Consider the following 14,421-nt stretch of genomic DNA (forward strand, 5'->3'; position numbering starts at 1 on the left):
TCATGTCAAATTTTATAAATAGCAAACTGATCTCTAATTTTAGAGATTAAATTATAAAAATATATAAAAATTAAATATCGAAAGACAGTTTTTACTTTAAAATTTAATTAAAAATTATTAAGTTCAATTGAGAAACTGATATATTAAACTTATATTTTTTTTCACAAAATAATTTCCATAAAATAAAATAAAAAAATTAAAGTTGAGAACACTTTGTCACTGTATCATTCTATCGAGTGATCGAATTAAAATAAAAATTTATTACTTTGGATCGGCAAAAAAAAGGAGAAAAAATAGGTGGTTACAGATATAATGATCCGGAGTGCAAACATATATTTTATATTTTTTTTATATAAAAGACATTTTGGTAGGAAAAGACATATTTAGTAATTGAATTATATATATATATATATATATATATATATATATATATATATATATATATATATATATATATATATATATATATATATATGAGGAGACATCCGTTTATTTTGGGAGTAAGTCTATCTAAACTTAGACTTACTTCATTCAATAACTTATATTCTACATTAAATTTTAATGATCCAACCGTTGAAATTAAAATTTTTAATGTATAGATCAAGTTTATAAATTTTTTAAAAATTTGAAAATTATTTAATATATCATTTTATTAATTTTTATTAATTTAAATTGATAAATAATCATAAAATATTATTTTATATATTAATTTAAATTAATAAAACAAAGTATATAACTAATTATATGCCTAAACTTAAACTAAGTGGCACATTTCGTTGTAGATTTATGTGAGTCGGCTCAAATAATTTGTTTACGGCCAACCTGATATAGCGTGCGAGAAGCTATATATATATATATATATATATATATATATATATATATATATATATATATATATATATATATATATATATATATATATATATATATATATATATATATATATATATATATATATATTTGAATGTTTTAAAAGTTTAAAGAAATTAATTTTGAATATTTTAATTATTTTAAAATATATAGGAAAATAAAATGCAAGTAAAAATAATAACCAGCTAAAAAATAGTTTAGTTCTAATATGAATTATCCCACAGATCGACTCGTTAATCGTGCGCCTGAAGGATTATTTAACATGGATCTGTTTAAGTCTTCTAAATAAAAAGTATATAATCTCAAATCTCAAATCTCAAATAATAATAATAATAATAATAAATAAATAAAGCTAAACCTAATGAGCTAAAAATGTTTTTAATAGTCTAAATCATAATTTTTAACTTTTTTTAAAAGAAAAACCTTGATTTAACTTATTTTATAAATAGATGTGATATGGGCTATTTTTTTTAACTATGTTATTGATATGTGATATATATTGATTTCTCACTAATGTTTGTAATGAAATCTAACCGATCACTTTTAATAGAATCTCTTTAGCTAATTATACTTTTTTTTTCATATATAAGATTTCAATTCATGATCTTGTTAGAAGAAATTGAATCCAATAAACTAACGACTTTATGATGGATGTGTTATGGACTTTGTTATAAGCTCCTACGTCCAACTAATTTCTGCCAATTTTCTTTTTATTCCTAATGTTCATGATGACAAGAAAATATATGCTATCAAGGAGTTTAGCTCGATTAATTGAGCGGTGTGCATGAATGATTGTAACCTTTTAGTATCAGAGTTTGATTTTACTGGATTCATATATATGCTAGTGATCTAGTAGAACGAAAACGAGCAAGACAAAATTTGTACACTACCTTTCTGCCACCACTTAGTAATTGATGGCTCTTGACTATGCATACAAGATAACAACATGTACATGATATACTTACTCTACATCATTTGTTTAACCAAAATTAAACTTGGTACATCATCCCAACTTCCAAAGATGATGCATGAGGAACACTAAGTACATAGGAGGGTTCCCTGCTATTCTTCCTTAAGAATTCATACCCAAAATTAATGACTATCTTCTTAAGCAGACTGGACCCTGGTTTGGCTCTCATGTAGGACTGTCCTATGATGTAAGCCAGCCCAACTTCCCTTGCTTCCATGAGATCCTTCAACTCCTCCATTGTACCAACATCAATCTTTGGACTCTCAGGCACAACAAACCTAACCCTTTTCTTTGGTTGGACCACTTTGTGTGACTTTGTTGATGTCTCAGCTAAGTCCACATCATTTTCATGCTCACTCACCAAAATGGGGTGGCTAGAACTAGAACAGGTTCCAACAACTGTCATTTTCCCATCCTTTTCAGGCTCATCGTTTGAAGAGTTGAGTCCACCACTTCCTGCTTGTATGAACTTTGCTATGCTGCACACAAGATCTTTCTCAAACTCATTGTCATCTTTGTGCACATCATGGTATCCATACCTCACTATGCACCTGTAGACTCTGAAATCCCTTGGACCAACTCGACCAACTAGGAACCTTTCCTCGGGTCTAACATGCGGAACTGGCACGTGCTTGATGCATAGGAAAACAAGGACCTGGTGGAATGCTGGTAGGTTGGTCACAAAGTGGGAGAAAATTGCAGGGATTCCTGACACTAGTTCTGTGTGCACAAGGCCAATGCCACGTACTCTAGCAAAGCCTAAGCTAGGACCAAGGCTAAGTAGCCAGCTTATTGAGACCTTGTTTTGAACATCGAATTCGTACTTTTTGAGAGTTCCATAGTGCCACACACACATGACGGTTAGAAACACAAATGCCAAAGCAACCGGCACCCATGCTCCTTCAAAGAACTTGATCACAGAAGCTGAGAAGAAGAGAACCTCAATAGTGCCAAAGAAGAGAACAAACCCAATTGCAACCAGAACATTCTTGTGCCAGCAAATTACAATGACCACTGACATTAAACATGAGGTGACCAGCATCACTGAGACAACTGCCAAACCTGTTATGCAGTGTGCACAGTGAACCATGTCATAAGAAAGCATATGCTAAGATCACTATGCTACTCTTTCCCTAGATGTGATCCAACTAAAATAATGCTAATTACATATCCCAGAAAAGAGAAATGCTAAACAGGACTTCTAATACACTTTCAAATTTCAAGCACATTCTTTATTTCAATAAATAATTTATTAGAAAATACTTAATTTTGTGGGTCTTACTTTTTATTTAATGAGCTTCACTCTTATTATTTTTAGTTTCTAATAAGAAAAAAAAAAACTATGTCATCTAATTACAACCCGTCATTTATGATAAGTTCATTAATTTTTACTATAATTATTTTAAAAATTATATCAATAGTGATTTTTAATTAGTCGAAAGTAAAAAAAAAAAACTTTTACAACAGTGCATGACCATTTACTCCTTCTAATAATAGTGTTACTAATACTTCTCTTTGGGAAAATGCTATCCCCTGAATTCAAGTGGTTCCTTATAGTATTGCTTCAATGTTGATGAAATAGTGATCTTACCTGATGCATTACCCATAAGCTTTGTGTCTCTGAAACCAATAGTTACAGCCAAACACAAGAGCATCAACAACCAGTTGATCTCAGGGATATATACTTGTCCATGAATTTTGGATGAAGTGTGAACAACTTTAACTCTTGGGAAGCAACTTAATGCAGAGCATTGCCTGATGATTGAGAAAGTTCCAGTGATGATGGATTGGCTTCCCACAACTGCAGCAAGTATGGCTATCACCAGAACAGGCCACCTCAACTTCTCTGAAAAAGAAGAGTTTAATCTTCCAATTACAAGCGAAATTTTTCATTATTTTCATCTTCCCTCTCCCGCAGAAAAAATAAATTATATTATCTACCTGGTACAGATACATAAAAACCAAAGTGATACTCTTGCTCAACATCATGATGTCTAGAAAAGTATGCAGCTTGCCCCATATACGCAAGAATTAAAGATGGATAAACCAAAGAGGTGAAAGCAATCTGCATAAATTTGAACATTTATCAGAAAAAATACAAAATATGCATTTCCAAAAACTATTTAACTAAAGAAGTAGACAAAATGCCAATGTTGGATAGTGTTTTCTTATTCCCAGAAGCCATCAAATTATTGACACATAACAAGCAATAAGACGTATTAAAACGTCTATCATGAAAGAGTTCTGGAATTGAATGGGGGGAATGGAATAAAGTTCAGGTGGAACCAGAAAAATAAATTCAGGAAATATTTGAGGAATAAAGTACAAAAGATTGGGACAAGAAGACAAATGATGCAGACTAGAGAACAAGGACACACCAGTAGATTTTAATCAAATTGGGGCTAGATTCTTTGCTATTAGCTAAAAAGCACTCACAAAAATTCATCCGCATCTAATCCCGATAAAATCAGTAATTTCAATTTAAAAACGTTTTAAATACTCAGAAAATATTAGATAGCCAAAATTAATTTAAAATAATGGGTCTAGAGTCTGGGTCAATTATGGCTGAAGTTTATCAATTAATTTCTGGCAATAGTACACAAATTTAATAGAAATAAATGAATAGCTTGTATACGGTATGCTTCTAATATTGCTCTGATCTATGAGAAATTTGAAGTAGGTCAATCCAACTGCATAGAAAAAGAAGCAAGAAGAGACAGACACCAAATAAATCACTGTACATAGATCATGTATCTAAGGAACGAGGGTGACACAGTTGCTACCAGTCATACATCAGGTCAAACAACAGTGCTGACTAGCTACAACTTTTCTTTAAATCAATTCAACTGGAGTGAAAATTTCAAGATGTCAATCTTTAAATCAATTCATGTTACACTACAGTTTCTATAGTAAAGTAGATCAACCACCTTTCCTATATCAACAGAAACCGAGTTTAAAAATTAAAATATCATACCTTGATTGATAGCTGAGAAAAGTGCCCAAGACCAGCAAACATGGCTTCTGATCCTGTAAAATTAAAAGAATGCATTAGAAAACATTCAAATTGTCATTAAATCTAAGCTAATAAACCAATCACCAAACCAACAAATGAACCTGTTATGCACAGCAAAATTCCACCAAGGGCCATCCAACCTCCTCTCCTAGTCTTCCTTAAAAATTGGAAAACATAATATGGAGAGAGTGCTTGGTACACATGAGGGTTCCAGTAAAAGACATTATATATACCAATGGCACTGATGCAGAAGAGCCATATACAAACTATGGGCGCAAACAAGAAACCAACCCTGTGTGTGCCATAACGTTGAAGGGCAAACAAGCCTATTATTATGATGCATGCACATGGAACTTCTACATCTGTCAAGTATCAAGTTTTACAAGTGCTATTAGTGACTCATGTTCCCTATCTCAAATAAAAGGAAAACTAGGTATATAGTAAGCAAAGATAAATCAAGTCAATTCACAAGCTTATTGTAGAGCACCAACTTTTTTGTTTTTTAATTTCTTCTATTTTCTTATAAACTTATCCTTTCTCTTAAGATCTTTACACCTCAACCGATTTTCAAACAGCATAAAAATTTGTGATGGACATGTGAGTACTTTAATCTTGCGGTAGTCCCAATTCCCAAGCTAGGAAGCAATAGCAATTTGACAAAAGCAATTTCCCTTACCAAAAAAAATACATAGAATGCTGAATCAACAAATCACTAAAAAAGTTTATATGCTTAAATCTAGCCATATCTTCAATAATATCTGACAGTCAATCTCTCCACCTCTCACATCAACAGAAATTGTTTCTGAATATAGTACCAATCTAGCTTGATATATAGCAGTATTAGAGTGATAATGCAGAAAAAAGCTTAAGATCCCTATAGATCTTTGTCATTTTGAGAATTTTTTTTTTCCACATAATTTAAGAAGTTGCACGGGTTATAGTCTAGAAGAAAACTATCATTTGAATAAAGCCTCTTCATTCTTGCAGCATCAACTAAGCTATATCTCAGGCTATGTCTGAACTCGGAACCGAGCAAGACCAGTATCAAATTCACAAAGTCACCATGAATCTAATAGTTAGAAGTTATAATAATCATTTCATGATCCACTTCAAACTTGTTAACTTGCATGCTAAATGCATTGTAAAAGGGTACACTACAAGCATGCAGGTCAGGTTGCAGGAGGTCCTTTTTTATGTGATTATCCATCTGATTTTAACTTTCAAGGTACAAATAAAAAGCGCGTTATGCAATATCACGAATTATCCTTGTATAAATTTCATTACAAACCTTCCAACAAGAGTATTAAGAAACACCAGCAAGCAGAGAAAAAATTCAGGTTAAAGAATATCTCCTTTTGACCACTAAGGAAGAAAATTAAGCAATGATGAGCCATCTCCAAGTCTTAAATGAAAAAAATCAAGACGATGAACTTACATCTATGATGTTCCTTCGACATTGAAAGCTCAAGGCCAGACACTGCTGAGAAAACTGCATTCAATCCAAGCAAACAACTCAGTGTAACCAACAAACCCGAAAAGTATATGGGTATGTTTAAATACAAGCTTAGAAGAACTTTTGAAAGCTTCTTTATCGGAAAAAATTGTGTTTTCGGTATATAAGTTCTCGAAAACTCTTTTAAACTTGAATTCAAACAGGCTTAAAACAAACAAAAGTTGTGGTAATCACCAGAAATAGCAGGCTTAAGGACTCCAACACCAATCACCATGCAAGTCCCTAACAAAGCCAAAACCAGCAAAATCCTCTGCAAGACCTTGTGCCTCTCCAACAAGGACTTGAGCCTTGAGGGAAAGCTTCTCTCTGGTGCCACACCATAGGTATGCTTCTTGTACTCCGAGAGCTCCTCATCTGCCAATTGGCAATTAGGCAACAAGCCAACTTTGGCATGGCGACACAGCAAAGAGTAGAGTGCAAACGTGCCACCTTCACCATTGTCATCAGCTTTCAGCACTATGAACACATACTTCAACAAAGGCACCAATGTAAGAGTCCAGAACACCAAAGACAAAACACCATAAATCTCTTCATTCGTCTCTGAGTGACCAATATCTCCAGCAAATGTGTTCCGGTACACGTAGAGTGGTGAAGTGCTTATCTCTCCATACACAACTCCAAGACTCTGATATGCCAGAGTCAGAACCGTTTTCCATGATTCTTTCCTCTACAAAAAAACCAACATTCTGGTTCAACACTGACATGGTTCAAATCAACAACAAAAAAAAAAAAAAAAGAAAGAGAGAGAAGAAAGAAAAAAAAAACATTTTTTAGCATGCCCAATTCACCTTAGCAGAGTTATGAAGAATCCCATGTTCCAGATCCATGACATGTACTCTTAGAAATCTAAACCAACCATTTTTAACTTTGAAACAGAAAACCGAATGTTTTGATTTTGAACATGACCCAGTTGCTGCAAAAGCTCTCTCCCTAGTGAGGAGCACACAGGAAAAAAAACAATGATATAAAGGAATTAATATATCTTTGTAAGTGTGACACCGTGACAGAATAATTCTTAAAAATAAAATAAAGGTGTCCCTATTTTAAATTATTTTATTTAACTTTCCAGATCCATGATGGAGTTTTAAATGCATTCAGGGATTCAAGGAGGTCCCAGTAGTGCATGTGTTTTAAGAATTAGGAAGATACACACGAAACATCGTTTTGGTTATTTTAATATAAGAGAGAAAAAAAGTTATCTCAGTTGAGGAGCAATCCTATACAGCAGTTTAACAGCCATCAATGGCGACAAGTAGGCCTTAGTAGGAAACAATGCCACAAATAATAATTAGACACTGAAATTTGGGATCAAAATTTGTGAGACATAAATATAATAAATATTCTCTGGAAAGAAAATAAATGCTAGCTGTATATCTGCATGGCACACATTTCTCACGTCTAAAAGTATTAGGCCAATTATACAGTGTAATTTTTATGTTTTTTTGTTACTATGTATTTTCCATTAACAGGATGGCATTATGAGAGATGAGAGGGTTAAAATATAATCTTTAGATTAATCAAGTGAGATAATATTTGGGGTTTAATCAAGTGAGAGAAAATTAATCTAAGGGTTATATTCCTCTCATCTCTCATAATAAATTTCCTCTTACTTGATATGCTCTGTAACACCCAAATTTTTATTATTATTATTTTAATGGCATTTTCGTAATTTTAATAAAGTTATAGGGGTATTTTGGGTTTCGGAACGGGCCGTTCCAAAAGTGAAACGGGCCGTTCCAAATGTTGAAATGTGAGGTTTTTGTAGTCCCAGAACGGGCCTGGAACGGGCCGTTCTGGTATGGAGAACGGGCCGTTCCAGAGGGAGAACGAGCCGTTCTGCTGAGATTGAGAACGGGCCGTTCTGGTTTTAGAACGGGCCGTTCTGCTTTTTGGGAACGGGCCGTTCCGATTTTGGAACGGGCCGTTCCAGTTGAGAAATTTGCACAAATTCGAAGGATCCGGAACGGGCCGTTCCGAATTCAGTACGGGCCGTTCCGGGTACACCAGTTTGCCTATAAATAGGGCCAAGGGGGGGTGAAAATTTTATACCGAGCAAGAAGTGATAATCTTAGAGAGAGAAAGAGGAGAGAGAGAGAGAGAGAGAGAGAGAGAAAGAAAGAGAGAAAGAGAGGGAAGAAAGAGAGAATCCAGAGGAGGCCCTGCCCAAGTTTCAACTCCGCTTATCCAGGTAAGGGGGGGAGTGAGAACCTCGCTCAGGGGTGTGGGGATAATTGTTGGATAGTTGTTTGTCGGATTGGCCCCCAATCCCTTGCTGTTGTTCTGTCTGATTTTCTATTTACTCTATTTTGTTCTTTGTTGAAGATGCCGTTGTTCTGTTTGATTTTCTATTTACTTTACTTTGTTCTTTGTTGAAGGTGCCGTTGTTCTGTTTGATTTTCTATTTACTCTACTTTGTTTTTGTTGAAGGTGCCGTTGTTCTGTCCGATTTTCTATTTATTCTACTTTGTTCTTTGTTGAAAGTAATAAATGAACATGAAATTAATGTTAATAATAAATGGATTTTAATATGAAAAAGAATGCTCTCTGGATCTCTGTGAATTCCTGTGCGGACCTTATGAAGAGTATTTATGACATGACCATGTGAAATATGGACAAATGACATGAGACCTAAGAATGGATTATTGAGACAAACTATGATTATGATACTATGACAAATAATGACATGATGTACTAAATAAAATTATGTAATAAGTTAAATGTTGAGTTAATGAGATTATAAATGTATGACATGCATCATATGCATATATTACTCCAGGTGTGCCGCTGAGGCCGCATACCCACGACTAACAAGGTGTACTTATGGTCACCCACGATGTAACATGCTAACAAGGTGTACCTTATGGTCACCCACGACTAACAAGGTGTACCTTAGGGTCACTCACGATGTAACATGCTAACAAGGTGTACCTTAGGGTCACCAGTGATGTAACCAGGTGTACCTTAGGGTCACCAACGATGAATTGTGAATCTTCCGTATGGCGCCACATGCATGCATTTATGAGTTGAGTCCATGACATCATAAGCATGATAAATGAGTATATATATGTGATATTGACTATTTATGTATTGTTTACATGTGACTTATATATGTTGTGTGTGTGTGTGCTATCTAGCAGTTATTTCTGCACCTGAAACTGAGTGAGATGTTTCTCACTCCCTTGTTGTTTTTGTATATGTTTTAAATTGTGTTGCAGATGATCAGCATCATGGGGATGTTGGTGATGAGGCTTAAGGCTTCAGTGGGGCATGCTCTGATAGGATGTGACATCGGGCATAGCTAGGCTTGTTTTTTTTAGGGATGTTATTGTTTTAAAAGCTTTAATTTTCTCTTCTTATGTAATTTTGAACGTTCTTGAGAAAAGACCAAAATGTACATCTTTGTTATATTTATTATTATATGATTTGGGAGTATAAATTAATCCCTAACTAGGAGGCACTGCCACCTTTACTGGAGTTAATTTATATTTTCTTTATTATTATTTGTATATATATGATTTCTTGTTTTTCACTAAATTGTATTGAAAATCTTAACTTTTTCTCTTTTATAATTTCTACACTGGAGTTATGATTTATGAGTTACGAATGTGAATCTTCTACCTTGTGATATTTGAAATATTTGTCAACTATGAAAGATTTTATTTACCCAAAAAGAAGAAAAGAAATATTTTATTGTTACATTTGTTGTATATTAATAATGGGGTAGAGGGTGTCACATTTAGTGGTATCAGAGCAGGTCGATCTAATCGACCGTGAGTTATGAGTTTACTATGCTTACTTGATTTACTATGTTTATTTGGTACATGAATGATGGACTAAACTGATTGCTAAACTTGTTGGTATGCTAGTATGATGATTGATTATGTTTATTGATTGTATTATTTTCTTAGACTATGGCTGGTAGAAATGATCGTGCGATTGCCGATGCTCTTCAAGCATTAGCACAAGCTATGAATAATAACAATAGGACTGAAGTTACTCCTAACTGGTTGGAGCAATTTCAACGAAATCACCCACCTACCTTTAAAGGAGGATATGACCCAGATGCTGCTATGAATTGGCTAACAGAAATAGAGAAAATTTTCAATGTTATGGATTGTCCCATCGCTCAGAAGGTGAAGTTGGCCACATTCATGTTGACTGCTGATGCTCACTTTTGGTGGGAAGGAGCACTTCGGAGGATGATTGATGGAGGGGTGCACTTGAATTGGGACAACTTCAAGAAGGTCTTTCTTGAGAAGTATTTCCCGGATGATGTGAGAAGTCGGAAAGAAATGGAATTCCTTGAGCTGAATCAAGGGAACGACACAGTGGCTGTGTATGCTGCCAAATTTGATGCTTTGGTTCGTTATTGCACACACTACCATGGTGAGGGTGGTGAAAGAGCTAAATGCATAAAATTTGTAAATGGTCTGCGTCCTGAAGTGAAAACTGCAATTAACTATCAGGAGATATATCACTTTCCCACTCTGGTCAATAAGTGCAGCATTTATGATCATGACAACCGTGCTCGTGCTGCTTTTTATAAAGGAGTTGGAGGTCCTATCCGTGCTGTGAGTTCTAGTACTTCGGGAAGGAGTAAGCCTTACTCCGCTTCTAATAGATTTCAAGGGAGTAAAGCTGCTGCTAATAAAAGTAAGTTGTTTACTAGAGGATCCACTGTTAGTGCTACTGGAAGTGTTGGAGGGTCTGTGTCCACTCCTTCAGGAAGATGTGGAAAGTGTGGACGTGTTGGTCATAATCAGTCTGAGTGTCTTGACAAGGAGATTACCTGCTTCAATTGCAGTGGCAAGGGTCACATCAGCACCCAATGTCCTGAACCACGAAGAACACATGTTATTGGATCGGGTTCGCAAACTGAGCGTCCAAAGACTGTGGGGAGAGTATTTGCTCTTAGTGGTACTGAAGCTTCTCGGTCAGAAAATTTGATACAAGGTACTTGTTTCATAGCTGAGACTCCTTTTGTTGTACTATTTGATTCTGGTGCAACTCATTCCTTTATTTCTGTCTCTTGTGTCCAAAAATTGAATTTGCCTGTGTCTTTGTTAGATTTTGATTTAGTTGTTGAAACCCCTACTAATGGTCCTGTGACTACATCCCTAGTGTGTTTGAAATGTCCTTTGACAGTTTCTGATAAGCAGTTTCTAGTTGACTTAATTTGTTTGCCTCTTAGTCAATTAAATGTAATTCTTGGCATGGATTGGTTATCTTCTCACCATGTCCTTTTAAACTGCTTTGAGAAATCTATTTCCTTTGGTGAATGTAAGAGTACGGAATTTCTTAGTGCTGCTGACATTAAAACTTGTTTAAAAGACAATGAAAGAGTGTACATGATCTTAGCTTCTTTAACACTTGAGACTGATAGTAAGCTAGATGAGATTCCCTTAGTAAGAGAATTTCCAGAAGTATTTCCTAAGGATGTGTCTAGTTTACCACCTGAGAGAGAGATTGAGTTTAGCATAGACTTAGTACCAGGTACCCCACCTATATCTATAGCACCCTATAGGATGTCCCCAACAGAGTTAGTTGAGCTTAAGAAACAAATAGAGGAATTACAAGGAAAACAATTCATTAGGCCTAGTGTCTCGCCTTGGGGAGCGCCTGTTTTGTTGGTTAAGAAGAAAGATGGGAGCATGAGGTTGTGCGTAGACTATAGGCAACTGAATAAAGTGACCATTAAGAATAAGTATCCTTTGCCTAGGATAGATGACCTTATGGATCAACTAGTTGGAGCTTGTGTGTTCAGTAAGATAGATTTAAGGTCAGGATACCATCAGATTAGAGTGAGAACTGAGGATGTTCCTAAGACTGCCATTAGAACCCGCTATGGGCACTATGAGTATGTAGTTATGCCGTTTGGTGTAACTAATGCACCTGGTATTTTTATGGACTACATGAATAGGATCTTTCACCCTTACTTGGATAGATTTGTAGTGGTCTTCATAGATGATATCCTAGTGTATTCCAAGACTAGGGAAGAGCATGTTGAGCACCTTAGGATCGTTCTTCAAACCCTTAAGGAGAAACAGTTGTATGCTAAATTGTCAAAATGTGAATTTTGGTTGGATAGTGTGAACTTTCTAGGACATGTGATATCCAAGGGTGGGATAGCTGTAGATCCTGTTAAGGTAGAAGCATATCTAAGGGTTATATTCCTCTCATCTCTCATAATAAATTTCCTCTTACTTGATATGCTCTGTAACACCCAAATTTTTATTATTATTATTTTAATGGCATTTTCGTAATTTTAATAAAGTTATAGGGGTATTTTGGGTTTCGGAACGGGCCGTTCCAAAAGTGAAACGGGCCGTTCCAAAAGTGAAACAGGCCGTTCCAAATGTTGAAATGTGAGGTTTTTGTAGTCCCAGAACGGGCCTGGAACGGGCCGTTCTGGTATGGAGAACGGGCCGTTCCAGAGGGAGAACGAGCCGTTCTGCTGAGATTGAGAACGGGCCGTTCTGGTTTTAGAACAGGCCGTTCTGCTTTTTGGGAACGGGCCGTTCCGATTTTGGAACGGGCCGTTCCAGTTGAGAAATTTGCACAAATTCGAAGGATCCGGAACGGGCCGTTCCGAATTCAGTACGGGCCGTTCCGGGTACACCAGTTTGCCTATAAATAGGGCCAAGGGGGGGTGAAAATTTTATACCGAGCAAGAAGTGATAATCTTAGAGAGAGAAAGAGGAGAGAGAGAGAGAGAGAGAGAGAGAGAGAGAGAAAGAAAGAGAGAAAGAGAGGGAAGAAAGAGAGAATCCAGAGGAGGCCCTGCCCAAGTTTCAACTCCGCTTATCCAGGTAAGGGGGGGAGTGAGAACCTCGCTCAGGGGTGTGGGGATAATTGTTGGATAGTTGTTTGTCGGATTGGCCCCCAATCCCTTGCTGTTGTTCTGTCTGATTTTCTATTTACTCTATTTTGTTCTTTGTTGAAGATGCCGTTGTTCTGTTTGATTTTCTATTTACTTTACTTTGTTCTTTGTTGAAGGTGCCGTTGTTCTGTTTGATTTTCTATTTACTCTACTTTGTTTTTGTTGAAGGTGCCGTTGTTCTGTCCGATTTTCTATTTATTCTACTTTGTTCTTTGTTGAAAGTAATAAATGAACATGAAATTAATGTTAATAATAAATGGATTTTAATATGAAAAAGAATGCTCTCTGGATCTCTGTGAATTCCTGTGCGGACCTTATGAAGAGTATTTATGACATGACCATGTGAAATATGGACAAATGACATGAGACCTAAGAATGGATTATTGAGACAAACTATGATTATGATACTATGACAAATAATGACATGATGTACTAAATAAAATTATGTAATAAGTTAAATGTTGAGTTAATGAGATTATAAATGTATGACATGCATCATATGCATATATTACTCCAGGTGTGCCGCTGAGGCCGCATACCCACGACTAACAAGGTGTACTTATGGTCACCCACGATGTAACATGCTAACAAGGTGTACCTTATGGTCACCCACGACTAACAAGGTGTACCTTAGGGTCACTCACGATGTAACATGCTAACAAGGTGTACCTTAGGGTCACCAGTGATGTAACCAGGTGTACCTTAGGGTCACCAACGATGAATTGTGAATCTTCCGTATGGCGCCACATGCATGCATTTATGAGTTGAGTCCATGACATCATAAGCATGATAAATGAGTATATATATGTGATATTGACTATTTATGTATTGTTTACATGTGACTTATATATGTTGTGTGTGTGTGTGCTATCTAGCAGTTATTTCTGCACCTGAAACTGAGTGAGATGTTTCTCACTCCCTTGTTGTTTTTGTATATGTTTTAAATTGTGTTGCAGATGATCAGCATCATGGGGATGTTGGTGATGAGGCTTAAGGCTTCAGTGGGGCATGCTCTGATAGGATGTGACATCGGGCATAGCTAGGCTTGTTTTTTTTTAGGGATGTTATTGTTTTAAAAACTTTAATTTTCTCTTCTTATGTAATTTTGAACGTTCTTGAGAAAAGACCAAAATGTACATCTTTGTTATATTTATTATTATATGATTTGGGAGTAT

At 35.5% G+C, this 14,421-nt stretch overlaps 1 protein-coding gene across 1 annotated transcript; it reads right to left on the reverse strand.

Moving 5' to 3' along the window:
- Positions 1–1,735: 1,735 nt before the first annotated feature.
- LOC109807467 (potassium transporter 6) lies at positions 1,736–7,344 on the reverse strand. Its single transcript, XM_020369995.3, has 8 exons — positions 7,155–7,344; positions 6,541–7,033; positions 6,289–6,342; positions 4,955–5,215; positions 4,815–4,867; positions 3,782–3,905; positions 3,432–3,686; positions 1,736–2,902 (listed from the first exon to the last, which is right to left on the reverse strand). The coding sequence occupies exons 1-8, from the start codon at positions 7,191–7,193 to the stop codon at positions 1,860–1,862; spliced, it is 2,322 nt and encodes a 773-aa protein (XP_020225584.1). The 5' UTR covers positions 7,194–7,344; the 3' UTR covers positions 1,736–1,859.
- Positions 7,345–14,421: the final 7,077 nt, after the last annotated feature.

This window comes from Cajanus cajan, chromosome 5, assembly GCF_000230855.2.
Source record: "Cajanus cajan strain Asha chromosome 5, NIPB_CcT2T_4, whole genome shotgun sequence".
Taxonomy (NCBI): Eukaryota; Viridiplantae; Streptophyta; class Magnoliopsida; order Fabales; family Fabaceae; genus Cajanus; species Cajanus cajan.